At 30.2% G+C, this 17107-nt stretch overlaps 1 protein-coding gene across 1 annotated transcript in view; it reads right to left on the reverse strand.

The window, feature by feature from the left end:
- Nucleotides 1-17107, reverse strand: part of LOC145243566 (vezatin-like) — a 104011-nt gene that overhangs the window by 61473 nt on the left and 25431 nt on the right. Inside the window, exons 2-3 of the mRNA XM_080106548.1 lie at nt 6929-7051; nt 916-1011 (exon numbers count right to left, since the gene is read on the reverse strand). Of these exons, the coding sequence (XP_079962674.1) occupies nt 916-1011; nt 6929-7051 (219 nt within the window). The remainder of the gene's footprint in view (nt 1-915; nt 1012-6928; nt 7052-17107) is intronic.

Consider the following 17107-nt stretch of genomic DNA (forward strand, 5'->3'; position numbering starts at 1 on the left):
AAATAAAAATAAAATAAAAGTTACAATAAGTTTACTAAGGTAATCAAAATGGTAAACTTAAAATATATTATAAATATTAAAGAGTTAATATTTACAAGTAAAATAAACTCAGCCAGATGTAAAAAGCTCAATAAAACCGAAAAGGAAATAGAGTTTTTAACATATTTTATGAATCATTTGTTCATATATATATATATATATATATATATATATAAATAATGGTAACCTTATCTATTGTCTACATTCCATTTTTATTTCATTTCATGGTTTCCCTTTTTTTTTCTTTTTTTTTCATAGGCATCACCACTTATCAAGGCCAAGAGGCCACTCAAGGATAAGGGTTAAAGAGTGTATAGTAGACATTGGACAATATAGTAATCATTAGTAATGAAAATTTGGTAAATTTGATAACTTATATGGAACGGCTCATCAAGAACTTATTTACATTAGACTTGAACACAACCATATTGTAGTCAGCCGGAAAGCAGGAAAACGGAAGACAATTCCACAGGCGTGCAGTTCTAAGAAAGAAGCTTTGTTCATGGAATCTACGTTTAGGTTTAGGCACAGATAAAGAGTGGGGGGAATTATTGATAGTGTTTACAGCTAGACGAGTGTTTCTTGTGAAAGTTTGGCGAGGGGGGACCATAGATTGAAGCTCAGTTGAACACCTTCCATGAAAATAACGATACATCAGAGACAAACTCGCAGCATCTCTTCTGTGAGATAGAGGTTGCAAGGAAGAGAAAAGGACATCTTTTCCTTTTATATGTGATAAGCCATATTCGATCTTGCGTAAAATAAAATGAAATGAAAGCATAGTTTCTACAAAATAAATAAATACAAATCACACGTAAACAAACTCCCAGGCAACACCGGGCGAGTACGTTTAGTAGGAATAAATAAAGTTTATACCAGTTTTGTGAAGAGTAAATCCACGGACAAATATGTCCTCAGCTTCCGGTAAATTGCTCTCGAGAATTGGAGGATATTTTGAACCGTATCTTTCGGCTAAAAAAAAGAAAAATTAATCAAAATTGAAATGACATCAAAAACAAAAATTAAAAATAAATAAAAATTTTAAAGTCATGTAATAAATTTTGATACGGACTGCATTATTGTTGCTTCAAACAGGTTACGTAGTAGAAGCAGACGCACTTAATTAAATCACAGCAGCTGGCGATAAGGAAATGGTATATTTGTTTAATAAATTGTTAGCTGAATGTACAGACTAGTTAAAAAAGTCTAAATAATCATGATCCATAAATGGAATTCGTTTTTTGTCATTAAAATTGTTTTCAATTATAACTTTCTTCAACCTTTAACTGTTTTTACCTTTTTAAACATTGGCCATTGTTTTCAGTAAAGGAAAAAACGTTTTTAGTTTTAGTTAACTTCTTAACTTCTAGTGTGTCTGCTACTGGAAGTGGTGACAAGGCAAATCAGTTCCTTTGCATTTTTTCTCATGCTTTCTTATACTCCTTTCTTTTTTTCATGTCTATATCTTCCCTATACTCCTTTTTTTTTTCCCCACGTTTTTCCAATCGTTTTTTTTTATATTATTAAATAATCATTGAAAAGTTTTTTGGTCTTATTTTAATTAGTTTTATTTTTTAAAGAATTATTGAAATTAGTTTTATTTTTTTTCAAGAATTATTGAAATTAGTTTTATTTTTTTAAAGAATTATTGAAATTAGTTTTATTTTTTTAAAGAATTATTGAAATTAGTTTTATTTTTTTAAAGAATTATTGAAATTAGTTTTTTTTTTTTTAAAGAATTATTGAAATTAGTTTTTTTTTTTTTAAAGAATTATTGAAATTAGTTTGTTTTTTTTAAAGAATTATTGAAATTAGTTTGTTTTTTTTAAAGAATTATTGAAATTAGTTTTTTTTTTTTAAAGAATTGAAATTAGTTTTTTTTTTTTAAAGAATTATTGAAATTAGTTTTATTTTTTTAAAGAATTATTGAAATTAGTTTTATTTTTTTAAAGAATTATTGAAATTAGTTTTATTTTTTTAAAGAATTATTGAAATTAGTTTTATTTTTTTAAAGAATTATTGAAATTAGTTTTATTTTTTTAAAGAATTATTGAAATTAGTTTTATTTTTTTAAAGAATTATTGAAATTAGTTTTTTTTTTTTTAAAGAATTATTGAAATTAGTTTTTTTTTTTAAAGAATTATTGAAATTAGTTTTATTTTTTTAAAGAATTATTGAAATTAGTTTTTTTTTTTAAAAGAATTATTGAAATTAGTTTTATTTTTTTAAAGAATTATTGAAATTAGTTTTATTTTTTTAAAGAATTATTGAAATTAGTTTTTTTTTTTTAAAGAATTATTGAAATTAGTTTTTTTTTTTTTAAAGAATTATTGAAATTAGTTTTTTTTTTTAAAGAATTATTGAAATTAGTTTTTTTTTTTTAAAGAATTATTGAAATTAGTTTTTTTTTTTTAAAGAATTATTGAAATTAGTTTTTTTTTTTTAAAGAATTATTGAAATTAGTTTTTTTTTTTTAAAGAATTATTGAAATTAGTTTTATTTTTGTAAAGAATTATTGAAATTAGTTTTTTTTTTTAAAGAATTATTGAAATTAGTTTTATTTTTTTAAAGAATTATTGAAATTAGTTTTATTTTTTCAAAGAATTATTGAAATTAGTTTTATTTTTTTAAAGAATTATTGAAATTAGTTTTTTTTTTTTAAAGAATTATTGAAATTAGTTTTTTTTTTTTAAAGAATTATTGAAATTAGTTTTTTTTTTTTAAAGAATTATTGAAATTAGTTTTTTTTTTTTAAAGAATTATTGAAATTAGTTTTATTTTTTTAAAGAATTATTGAAATTAGTTTTATTTTTTTAAAGAATTATTGAAATTAGTTTTTTTTTTTAAAGAATTATTGAAATTAGTTTTTTTTTTTAAAGAATTATTGAAATTAGTTTTTTTTTTTTAAAGAATTATTGAAATTAGTTTTATTTTTGTAAAGAATTATTGAAATTAGTTTTATTTTTGTAAAGAATTATTGAAATTAGTTTTATTTTTTTAAAGAATTATTGAAATTAGTTTTTTTTTTTTAAAGAATTATTGAAATTAGTTTTATTTTTTTAAAGAATTATTGAAATTAGTTTTTTTTTTAAAGAATTATTGAAATTAGTTTTATTTTTGTAAAGAATTATTGAAATTAGTTTTATTTTTGTAAAGAATTATTGAAATTAGTTTTATTTTTGTAAAGAATTATTGAAATTAGTTTTATTTTTTTAAAGAATTATTGAAATTAGTTTTTTTTTTTTAAAGAATTATTGAAATTAGTTTTTTTTTTTTAAAGAATTATTGAAATTAGTTTTATTTTTTTTTTAAATTATTGAAATTAGTTTTATTTTTTTAAAAGATTATTGAAATTAGTTTTATTTTTTTAAAAGATTATTGAAATTAGTTTTATTTTTTTAAAAGATTATTGAAATTAGTTTTATTTTTGTAAAGAATTATTGAAATTAGTTTTATTTTTTTAAAGAATTATTGAAATTAGTTTTTTTTTTTTAAAGAATTATTGAAATTAGTTTTTTTTTTTTAAAGAATTATTGAAATTAGTTTTATTTTTTTAAAGAATTATTGAAATTAGTTTTATTTTTTTAAAGAATTATTGAAATTAGTTTTATTTTTTTAAAGAATTATTGAAAACACTTTTTAATATCTTAAAACTATTTTGGGAAAATTTTGTATTGAATATGTTTTTTTTTTATCATGTTTTAAATTTTGTTATTTTGCTTTCAATAATTTTATTTTTATACTTTCATAAACATATATTTATTATATAAATTCAAATAAAACACTTTTATTTTTAAAATCCCCAAAAAACTTACTTTTATAATTTCATAAACATATCTATTATAATATAAAACTCCAAGAGTCTTGCTTGAGCATTGAAACCCTTCATCCGGTTTAGGAGTTCTGGTTTGAAAAATTCTATGCATGCGTAAACAAATAAAAACAAACCATGAATTTTTTTTTGTTTTTTCTAATCAACAATTTTTTCGCTTTTAAAATATGCAAATAAAAACAAAACTGTAAAAGCCTTTTTTTTTTTTTTTTTTACAAATTTTATTTGGATTTTTTAATTACAAATTTTATTTTGATTTTTTAATTCCAAATTTTATTTGGATTTTTTAATTACAAATTTTATTTGGATTTTTTAATTACAAATTTTATTTGGATTTTTTAATTACAAATTCTATTTGGATTTTTTAATTACAAATTTTATTTGGATTTTTTAATTACAAATTTTATTTGGATTTTTTTAATTGCAAGTTGGAATCGTTTTTAAACAAAAACAGATGTTTTACGATTTAAACTATTTTAAAGTCTTTTATATATTCTGTAATTGACAGTTTAAAGACATTAAAATTACTCAAAACTCAGATTAGTTTGACCAGTCGTTGAAATCGTGTTAATAAAAAAAATATTTAACTCTCAACACATTATGACATCTAACGTTTTGTTATAAATGGAACATAAAAAAATTGTACAAAACTGTTACCAAAGGCAATAAAAGTGACATCTCATAGTTAACCAGTTGGTTAAGAAAAAAATTGAAGAAATTAAAATCATTTAACTGGTAAATCCTATTTCAGATCCCTTTAATTTTAAAAGTGAATTTCTTACTGCAACTGCAACCAAACACAGTAGCAGTTACTTTTCTACGTATTCGCTTTAGTGCTTTATGATTTAAACTATTTTAAAGTCTTTTTTAATGTATTAGATTCTGCAATCTAAAGACATTAAAATTACTTGCAAATGTTTATTAATAGACTTTTTAGCTTGTTAAAAACGGGCAAAAGTTATAGCTGTTGACTTTTTGTATGTGCTTTATGCCATAATTATAGAGTAATGTACTAATCCAAATTAATTTCTAACTCTGCATCAAACGGATACCATAATACTTAGTTTGCTGCACCTTATCGTAACAAAAAAACAAACTATTATTCATCAATTAATAATTTTTCATTATGTATATGAAATCGCGTGAAGTGCAACATTAAGAATTGATTAAATAATATTACAAATTGAATTTTAAAAAAATTCTTAATGCTGCAATATTTTAAGTTATAAATTTATTATTTTTTACTAGAATATTTTGTCCTTCTCTTTTCCAGTTTTAACAACTAGTTCTTTACTTTTCTATGTTTAAGCTTAACCATATAACTTTACATGCTCACATTTTTCTATTGTAATCCATGATTTTTTCCAGGTTTCCAATAAATTCACTTGTTCTTTGTTTAATTTCAGTCTTATTTTTTTTGCCCCCATAAACACATAACAACAATGCGTCTGCTTTCAATAAAATATCCCCAATTATCTCCCTTTCATGCTTTCATTCTGTTTCACGAGTTACTTATCTTTTCATGACAGTAGTTGCTGAAGCGATGATGTTGCTATGGAAACCAGTCATAAAAAGCGTCGCTCTTGGCCTTATATATTTTTTTACGATTTTGAACACCAGAAAACTCATCATAAATTTGGTTTTACTGAACGAAAATTGACATTTTTTTTTTCACAATATAGCTGAGAAGGTGATCTATAAACTGTAATATTTGTTTGAAATTTGGTCATAAAATGAGTGAGCGATGAAGCTTTAAAGCAGTTCTAAATGACTAAAACTACCACTTAACCATATATATTCAAATACTACTGTGTTTCAATGATATATATAATTATTTCCACAGACAAATATATGTATATATATAAATAACTACTTCATTTAATAACATAAATTAATATATGAAAGTATAAATTTATGCGTAAACTTTAAGTATTTACTTCAACAGTGCTCAATACGTAGGTAGAACTAGGTAGTAAGTTATAAAATATATATGGCGATTAAGCTACACAGAATATTCCGCGTTTCATCCACCCTAGGATTCATCAGGCATTTGTATAAATAATTGAATTCATTCAATGTGTATCGCAAAAACAAATAATATGCGAGATATATATATATATATATATTTCTTAATCCATTTATGTAATTGTCAAAAATATTTTCTTTCTATCACATTTACACATTAATTGTGTACACTCACTATTCCATATTCTATAATATATACTGACCCAACAAGTCACATTTTTTTAAAATTTTGTTATTAAGTGCAAACAAAGATTAATTGTGTTATTTTTATCTTTTTACAATTTTGTTAATTTTTATTGCATACTTTTCAATGTCTTTTTATTGTCATTTTCACTATGTTTCGGTCGATCTAACCTTCAGCCTTCTTCATGTGTATCTTGTCAAACTCTGAAATGTTTCTGTAGAACTTGGGAATCTGCACAGAATTTTGAACAGAACCCTTTATTATTTACTTCATGGGGGTAGCATGCTCTTGTTCTGTCAGCCATGACTGGATAGAGGTCCTAAGTAATTTGCAATTGTACCTGTGGCACAGTGGTTAAGAGTACTTGGAAAAATTCAATTGTAAAAGTGATATTCTCCTGAAAATTGAAGATTTAATCCTCAGTGTAGCCGATTGAAAAATACACGTAAAGAGATAGTAGTTTTAAGAGAAATATATTTCACTTTTACACCAGGCAGTGCCAGATAACCTTGCTTATAGAGAGAGATAAAGAGAGAGAATGATAGATAGATAGGTTGTCTTGTTGCATCCAACCACAGTGTGCACTGCCGTCTCCTATTGGGGACAGCATCTAAACATGTCTTTTCTGCTTGAAGTTTCCCCAGCCGAAGAGTAAGAAAATCTTTTCATAACTTCTGACTTATTCACTCAAACATAATCCATGTTATTTAACAAATTATTACTTTGTACTGCCATGGCCAACTCACATGTGGAAAAGATGTGCTAATTGACGAAGAAGCGAATCGATGCAAGATGCTCATTATTCTAAAACAAGGAATCCTCATGCTAGTAATCAAAGTTTTACTTACCTCTGATAAATAAGCTGCATCATCTTTTTCTTTTGGGGAAATTTCATGGTGTTTTTTACTCATTGGTTCTACAGGAATGTCCGAGACTCCAGCATCGACCAAATGTTTGTACAAGGCAGAGTTCTATTAATAGAAAAATATATTGAGTTGTTGAATATTCATATATTTATTAAATTTGTTATATAGATATATATATATATCTATATATATATATATATCTATAAAAGTGAACGTGTCTGTCTGTCTGTCTGTGTGTCTGTCTGTCTGTGTACATTTCCCTACGCAATAACTCTGTCAATTTTTAGTCTATAGACTCGAAATTTGAAATACCGGGTACTGAGATTTGGGAAAATCAATGTGACGGGTGTCAGCCAGAAATTTGGCTGTTAAGGGGTCAAATTTCAACGATTTGACCTTTAAGAACTCTACCAAACTCCTCCAACAATTTTGGGTCTACACCCTTGAAATTTTAGATATAGGTTCCGTGGACATGGATCTAATAATTTGATTTGAGGCCAAAACAATAAATTTTCAGGGGTCATAATAGGGGTCAAAGTTTAAAAAATTACCCCCTTTTTTTTTTGCTCAGCATACACCTCTAAACACCCGGGCAACGCCGGGCACCCATGCTAGTATATATATATATATATATATATATATATATATATATATATATATATGATGATTGCAACGTCTTGTCAGACGAGTGCCACTCCCTCAGACACTGAAAGTTCATGAGCCCGAAAAAGACATAGTCCAGCCAGCGAATTCACATGCTCAAGCAGACATGACACTAAAGACGGTCATTGTTATATATACATATATATACACGCACACACACATACATACATGCGTACATACACAATACACAATACGCACACATACATATACATACACACACACACGCAAACATAAACAAGACGGTCATTGGTATACATACATATAAATATATACATGTATACATACATGTCTATAAGCATACGCTCATATATACCCATATGCATACACAATGCATAATAAACAAACATACATATACATACCCACATGCATACATGCATACATATACATCCACATATACAAATACATACACACATATACATTCACATATATATACATACATTTACCTACATATACATACACATCCATATACATACATACATGCAATATACACACATACAAACATATATAAATGTATATATACACACACAAACATATATACACAGACACATATACATACATATACTCATAGATATAAATACATATAAACTCACATGTACATATATAAATATACACACACGTACATATATAAATATACACACACATATATAAATATACATACACATATACATACATAAATACATATAATATATATACACACGTTTTTTTTTTTTTGTTTTTTTTTAACACAGTGATCACCACTTATCAAGGCCCGGAAGCCACTCAGGGATAAGGGTTATTGCAAGTACATTACGTTAGTGTGGAGATTTGATGAAGTGTTTAATTAAGGGGGCGGTTCATTAGGAATTTGTTAACATTGAACTTGAAGACATCCAAGTTGTAGTCCGTAGGGAAGCGGGCAGATGGAACAGAGTTCCACAGGCGTGCAGTTCTAAGAAAGAAGCTTTGTTCATGGAATCCGCGTTTTGATTTAGGCACAGATATAGAGTGGGGGAAATTTGTCACAGTGGATTCAGCTAGACGGGTGTTTTTCGTGAAAGATTGGCGAGGGGGGACCAGAGATTGGAGTTCAGACGAGCACCTGCCAAGGAAATAACGATAAAACAAGGATAGGCTCGCAACGTCTCTTCTGTGGGAGAGAGGTTGCAGGGTAGAGAAAAGGGCATCCCCCATTAAGCCACAAAGTCTATTTTGTACTCTGTCAAGGCAGGATAGGCTGTTTTTAGCAGCTCCTGCCCAGATATGGCAGCAGTATTCCATCCTTAGACGTACTTGGCTTTTATATAGATAGAGAATTGCATCAGTAGTGAGATATCTTCTGGAGCAGTAGAAGGATCCCACCATATACATATATAGCCACATACACACAATTTTTTTTAGGGGTACAAAATTTGATTATAGCTGTTAAAAAAGAAAGACTGAGTTTTTTTGTATCCATGTTAAAAAGAAGGACGGAGGAAAAACATTTAATGGAGGTTGAAAAAAAAAAAAGGGGTAGAGTCAGCCGACTGGGTTTCACCCTTACTTTTCAAAGCCGAATCGAAGTTTTTTTGTTTTTTTTTTGTATAGGGAAACAAATTCAAACGGGAGAACGACTAAAATAAAATCAAACGATCGTAAAGAAAAAAAAAAAAAAATGGGGGAACGACTAAAATAAATCCATCGTTATGATAATTATATAATGGAGAGGAAACGCCTTAGAAACTAATCACGTCCAGACCCAAAAGACAATCCCTTTGCTTACAAAGAGAAGGTTTCTTTAAACGGACGTGAATAGTCTCGAAAACCTTTAGATGAAATAATGAAGGAGTGTGACTTAGAATAGAAAATGAGTCGCTGCTGAAATTCTTTGCAAATCGCAGGTTTTTAAGTAAATGGTCCGTTACAGCAGAACCATACGTATTACTCAAAACATCCATTGGTCGGTAGATTCTATTTCTGATTTTGCTAGATACATGTTGGCCCATAGAAGCAGTGCTCGCAAATGACCTCAACAAATGTCCATTAAAATAAACATTCCTCCACTGCTTTTATATAGCTCGAGCTGCTCATTTATTTACAAACAAACAAACAGCGAGCCTCGTTTTATAGGCAATTTATGTGGTGGGTGAGATATACTTACGACAGTGCTCTACCCAAAGAGGCGGGCTTAAATATATAGTCATCAACATATAGTACTGTTTCGTTGTATCACAGCTCATCAGTGCAGCTAGATTAGCACCTTTCCCTAGCCGAGGATTGAATCTACAACCATCACGTTGATAGTCGGCAGTTCTACCCACTGGCCCATAGAAGCAGTGCTCGCAAATGACCTCAACAAATAAACATTCCTCCACCGCTTCTATATGGCCCATGGGAGCGGTGCTATATATATATTTCCCCAAAACCTCTAGCCTTGATGGAGGGGAGACTAAAACTTGCTGCTATGGTTTCAAATGATCTGAAATAACAGTAAGGGAGCTCATTTTACGTTAAATTAATATAGAAAGGTGATCCCCCACTTTTTGAAACAATGATCAATAATCGCCGAGATTTCGAACTTATAAAATTGCTAAAAAAAAAATGTAGTATATTTACTAGTCTATGATTAAAATTTTATGAACATTGGTAAAAAAAAACACTTTCAAACCAATAAAATATGCTCAAATTTGCCTACATTTATATATATAGTGTCCTGGCAAGCCAGCTTCAGTTTTTCTGCATTGATTGTCTACCCTGTGGTTTTGTCAGGTTACTAATATTATGTCAAGCACAATATGGTATAATCACGTTGACACACTGCTTCTCATGAGATAACTGAAGTAATGTTGAGTCTGGTCAGTACCAGATGGGTGACCAATTTTTTTTTTATTTTTTTTTTTTTTTTATTACATTTTCACCCCAAACAAGGCACATTGCCACTTTGGTGTAGGGGGCTACTATCAGGGGCAACAACTACTGGGGTACCATGTTGGGATTTAGGCAGCAAGATGTCGGTTCACGTTACACTTGAACTTCTGCATGTCAGTACAGTTGGGGAAGCAGGGACCTGGAATGGAATTCCAGAGTTTAGTGGTTCTGGGGAAGAAACTACTGGAGTAGAAATACCTTTTACATCTAGGGATCTCTACTGTGTGGGGGTGGGATTTAGCTGCCTGTCAGGTTTGTCGAGGGTGTCTACACCGTGGGGGCACAAGTATCTGCAGTTCGCCAGAGCATTCACCATTAAAATACTTGTAGAACAAGCAGAGAGATGCAACATTACGTCGATGGGACAGAGGCTGAAGCTTAGATGACAGTTCAGGATCTCTCAGATTGGCGACTCTATTTTGAACCTTGTCAAGGAGCGAGAGACTAGTAGCAGATGCACCAGCCCAAATGTGACAACAATATTCCATACATGGGCGAATGGTGGCCTTATAGAGGTACAGAATACTTTCAGGTGTCAGTAGTTTTCTAGCACGGTAGAGAGAGCCTACCTTTTTCGCAGCGGCCCTGGCAATGTTTTCAATATAATTGTTCCAACTCATGTTTCCTGTGAACGTTAGGCCAAGCAGTTGTACTCTCAGATAAAGAGTCACTGGCCATTGCTATTGGTGGCAGAGAAGATTTCTTGTAATTATTGAAGGAAACCAGTTTAGTCTTGGCAGCATTGAATGTGGCCATCCATTTTTGTCCCCATTCCACTACAGATTGGAGGTCATCCTCTAGTGTTTTTGCCATTTCTTTAGATATATGTTCATTTGTTTTCCTGTCCTGCCTGTTATAGAGTGTGGTGTCATCAGCATATATACCCATCTCAGAGGCAATGTTGTCGGGGAGGTCATTTATGAATATTAGAAATAACGGAGGTCCAAGGATAGACCCCTGAGGCACTCTCGCATTTATATCACACTGTTTAGATGTACGACCGTCGAGGACAACCTGGATTTTTCTCTTATCTAAGAAGGATTTAATTATGTTAAGTATTCTACCAGTGATACTGTATGATCTAATTTTCCTGAGGAGACCCTCATGCCATACCCTGTCAAAAGCCTTAGATATATCTAGAGCTACCGCTCTGCACTCCCCTCCTTTGTCCAGTGAATGGTATATACGTTCAGAGATTAGAGTGAGGATGTCTGCTGTGGAACGGGCTTGTCTAAATCCATATTGTTTGTTAGTCAGAAGTTTAACATCTGTAAGGTGATGGACTAGAGCATGATTAATTATGGTCTCAAATATTTTGACGAAGAGTGGGAGTAGGCTAATGGGGCGATAATTTGATGGGTCAGTTCTTTCGCCAGAATTCTTGAATACTGGTACCACAGAAGCAGTTTTCCAACAGCCCGAAAAGCAAGATTCATTAAGACATTTGTTGTAGTGTTTGAAGAGAACTGGAGCTACTTCGGCTGAGCACTTTTTTAATAGCACAGCTGGGATGAGATCAGGTCCACATGTTTTTGAAGTGTCAATTTGGGAATATCAGGTGCTGTATGTAGGAGGACGTTAAGACATCCCTCCAAGAGTTGCAAAACCCTAACATTGTCATCTCCTCTGAGATATACATGCGACTGGGAACTGCTTGTGAATTTCATACTCCCATGAAACTTTCTCCTTTGGAGGAAGCCAGTTAAATCTACCTAGGGTTAGTGCTGTTTTGGATGGATGGATATATGCACACACCCATATATAAATATAAGTATTACATATATAAATATGTTTGGATGGCTAGAAAACGCATTTTTTTATAAACAAATTTATATTTTTTTTAAAATATGCATTATTTTCTAGCTTTCTAAATGTGTTTATATACGTAATACTTAATGTCAAAATATATGAAACACTTCAAATGCAGGTAATATTTTATTTATATATATATATATTTATATATATATATATATATATATATATATATATATACATGTATTAGACCATCGTGAGACAGGTTAGTTTTATCCTACCGATTGACACATGTGCAACGTCAGCCGTAGCCACGGCTACCCCATTCAGTACAAGAGGAACTGCGCGATCGGAGCAACGGTTCGCGTGCTCGCTCGAACGAGCGGCGGTGCCACGCTGCCTCTGCACGATAACGGCTGAAAGCCTCTAAGCCAGAACCGTGACCGGTGCCGTCACGGTATTACGAAAGGCATCTATTTCCATTCCGCTGGAGCCTGCCATAGCGGTCGTCGTTGTCGGTGGTGGTGGCTTCATTGACCGTCTTCGAGCCCCTGTTGTCGTTGCCGCTTACGCGTGCACGAACGGGCCAACCAACTCGACATGCGTGACCGGTGAGGTGTTGCCATCGCCATCCTGTTTCGAACCCTTTGTGGAGCATGAGATGAGGGATCGCTCGTAGACCATTTGACTTCAGGCTCAGGGTGTCGTACTTAGTAGAGCAACCACCATACTGCGATCTATTGAGACTAAAGGATGATTCCAATATTTTCCCATTTCCAATTCTGTACTCAAGTAGATTCCAATTCTCTATAAATCTATAAATACTTAATTGTTATTTTTTTTTTTTGTTATTGTAAAAAACCCAAAAAAAAACATGTAAAATGTACAGATATTTTCTCAGACGTAATAAGCACACTTGTAAGAGGTGATCTATAGATTTTCATTTTACTGGTAGTTTAACATCCATAAATATGTTTGATTTTATCATTATTACTAGCAAATTAATTAAAATAATAATAAAAATTAAAATAATAAAATAGTAAAAAAAATAGTAATAAAAATGTAACAATAATAAAAAAAAAAAAAAAACAATAAAAAATTGGTTGATGGACGCCCAACTGTTCAGAAATGTCCCATCAAAAACATTTTCTCTTCACCTTCTCCTTGGTTTTCATTACCAGGGCTGTGACAACAGCATATTCTTTTCATTGTTTGGACTCTTGAGTATATATCCGTTAATATCTTATATGTTTTTATGTAAACTGATGTGGTTCTCGGTTGATTGACCGTGTCTTACTGTGTCGGATATATACTTGAGAGTCAAAAGAATGAAAAGAATATTCTGTTGTTACAGCCGTAATCATTACTACCAGCAAATTTATCAAAATAATAATAAAAATAAAATAATAATAAAAATAAAATAATCTCTATATAAATAAAATGAACTCATTTTTTCCCCCCGTCTGATTTTGACATTAATAGGATTAAAAATCAAGATATTTCATGCAAATATAATATGCACAAACGGCAGAACAATATCTGAGGTGTGTTATAGGCTTATTATTTCTCAAATTCCTCGATGATCTTAGATTTCTATACTTTTTCTGCTGAGAAGTCACGGCCAAAATCGGTTAAGATCAATGGAAGTGGTAAAATATTTTCTCTCTAATAAATTCCTCCTCCCCCTGCCACCACTTAACACCGTTTGGGGATCGTTCACAAGGAACATTTGAGAAGAGAACACCGGTTTGGCTTCGTAGTTCTTTCATGTGAAGTTATTTAAAATCACTAAACTAAGCTGCAGTGCTCTGTGGCGTAGTGGTTAGCGTGCTGGACAATTCACATTATATTTTCACGTTCACGCCGACCTACCGTAGTCGTTTTTTTTTTTTTTTTTTTTTCCTAAACAACTGGAATGGACTTTTCTTGGTGGCCAAACTGTTAACGTTGCAGATGTTTTTTTTTTTTGTTTTTTTTCACACTTTATTTTCCTACTTTTATTCATGACTCCGGGTTTGATCCTTCCTACTTACCTACCATAACATTTTTTAAAACTCTCCCCCCCGTCCCGGAAACAAACACTCGGGCAGCGCCGGGTACCCCCGCTAGTAAAAAATAAAATAATAACAAAAATAAAATAATAAAAATAAAATAATAATAAAAAATAAAATAATAATAAAAATAAAATAAAAAAAATAAAATAATAAAAAAAGCTGGTTGATGGCCGCCCAACTGTTGAGAAATATTCAATCAAAAACATTTTCTCTCCACCTTCTCCTTGGCTTTCCTCTGCCTCTTTTGCCTCCTAACATACCCTCAAAGCATAACTTTGACAGGCCATTGGTTGATCGTTTGACGTGGCCAAAAAGTTTAAGGGGTTTTCTTTTGATTTTCTCAAATGATAATAATAAAAATAAAATAATAAAAACTAATACTAAAGCTGCAAAATAGAAACGTTATTCAAATAATTTACAAAGCAGTCGCCATTATTAGTCATGTTTTAGTCTTTCTGTAACTAATCAAAGCAAAGTACAAAAATAGATTATAAAAAAAATAAACTTTTTATAAAAGCGGGCAATATTTATTCGCAATTTTCCCAACTGCTATTTTTATCCATTTTTTCAATGCTTATTTATTCAGAGGTCAATATGTCAAATATACATCAATTAAATTTGTTTCGTTCAACAAATAAATGTTACCAAAGAAACGATAGGCAACTCGGGTTTGTATTACTGTACACAGATTCGAAAAAGTTGTCAAAAAACAAATATATAACAAATAAATGTTATCAAAGGTAAGATAAGTTACTTTTCTACCAAACTGGATATATTTTTCGTGTTTTTCGGATAAAATACTGCTAAAAACTCGCTCAATATATGTTACCGTGACATAGGTTGACATATATTCGGCGGGTTTTTAATAGGATTTTGTATAATTTTTTATTTATAACACCTTTTCCCAAACTTACCGTGTTAAAGAGAGAATCAGACGCCATCTTGAATTTTCCAATACATCGGTAAACACTGTATAGTTTTCGAGCTGAATAAACATGTTACATTGAATAAAAACACGAAAAATATATCCAGTTTGGTAGAAAAGTAACTTATCTTACCTTTGATAACATTTATTTGTTATATTTTTGTTTTTTGACAACTTTTTCGAATCTATGTGTACAGTAATACAAACCAAGCAACTCTTCTACCTACCTTGATAAGTTTTGTTTGTTTTAATGGAATCTAAAGAGTTCATTATAAAAATTAATTTAGTAAAGTCGGTATCATTTTGAAGCTCGCCCTTTGGACGACAAATATAAATAAAAATTGGCCAAAAACATTAATTCCTTCACCCTCAACAGTTTTCTACAGGGAGGGTCGGTTTTTTACTTATATTTTTTGCAAATCATTCAACCCTTGCGGCCACGATGTTGCATATAAGGCATTATTTTGATCGGTTGTAACGTCACAATCACGATGGGTACAGTTTGCTTTTTTTTTTTTCCACCTCTTTTTCCTCTGGCGCATTACAGGTTCGAGCCTAGTTACAACTCCTATTGTTTTTGTTTTGTTTTTTTTTGCTCTAACACCTTTACACACACCTCCACTTTCTTTTCCATCTTCACGTCATGGATTCGAGCCTGCTTGCCTGCCTACAAACAACTTTTTTTTTTTCTGTTTTTTCAACACACACCTCCAAACACCCAGGCAACACCGGATATCCAAGCTAGTGTATCATAAAACAAAATACCTTCAATTGAATTACGCAACCGAAATCGTATTTTATTATTTTTTTTTTTATGATTTCAAGATAGCACAAGAAGTGTTAAAACTAACATATGGTTTCATAATTCGTTTCATGTTTAGTGACTTCTGTTCCATTCCATATTTTAGCTAAACCAAGTCCACTTCCAGCATCCTAACTTTGCGTACTGAATTTCTGAACTTAACCCCAGTGGAGGGGGGGGGGGTACTCAAACAATTTTTAACACCCCTGAAAACTCTTTAAATTTATGGAATATTTAATTTCACAAAAAATCAACAGCAATCTGAATTTCCCCGAAGGACTTCCACCTCCTTTTTATCCCCTTTGTATAGAACTAGATTAAACTAAATATAGCCCATGTTTGGACACTATAGGCCTACTAGCTGTGTTTCGAAATTCATAATAATCGGTTAATTAGTTTAGGTTGAATACAAATACCTAAATTTATATAGTGATAAAAGAAAATGGAAACTAAGAGAAGAAAAATAAAAAAGAAAAAAAGAAAACAAAAAAGCAAAAAAGAAAAAAGAAAAAACAAAAAAGAAAACAAAAACAAAAAAGAAAACAAAAAAGCAAAAAAGAAAACAAAAAAGCAAAAAAGAAAAAAAAGCAAAAAAGAAAAAAAAGAAAAAAACAAAAAAGCAAAAAAGAAAAAAAACAAAAAGAAAAAAAGCAAAAAAGAAAAGAAAAAACAAAAAAGCAAAAAAGAACAAAAAAGCAAAAAAAAAACAAAAAAGCAAAAAAAAGCAAAAAAAAAAAGCAAAAAAAAAGAAAAAAAAACAAAAAAAAACAAAAAAGAGTGAAAACAAGAAAAGAAAAGGAGACAGAAAATCATGTAAAAAGACAGTAAAAAGCAAAAAACAAAAGAAAAAACAAAACAAAAAACAAAAAAGAAAGAACAAAAAGACAGTAAAAAGCAAAAAAGAAAAAAAAAGAAAAAAAAAAAGAAAAGAAAAAAGAAAACAGGAAAGGGACTAGAGTACACTAGAAGCAAAAAAAAAAGAAACAAAATAGAAAGAGAAAACAAAAAAGGAAACAAGAGAAAAATAAGTGAAAGAAAAGGAAAAGCATAAAAGAAAAAATAGAGAACACAAAGAAAAG

Source organism: Euprymna scolopes, chromosome 22 (assembly GCF_053919585.1).
Source record: "Euprymna scolopes isolate OS-2025 chromosome 22, ASM5391958v1, whole genome shotgun sequence".
NCBI lineage: Eukaryota > Metazoa > Mollusca > Cephalopoda > Sepiida > Sepiolidae > Euprymna > Euprymna scolopes.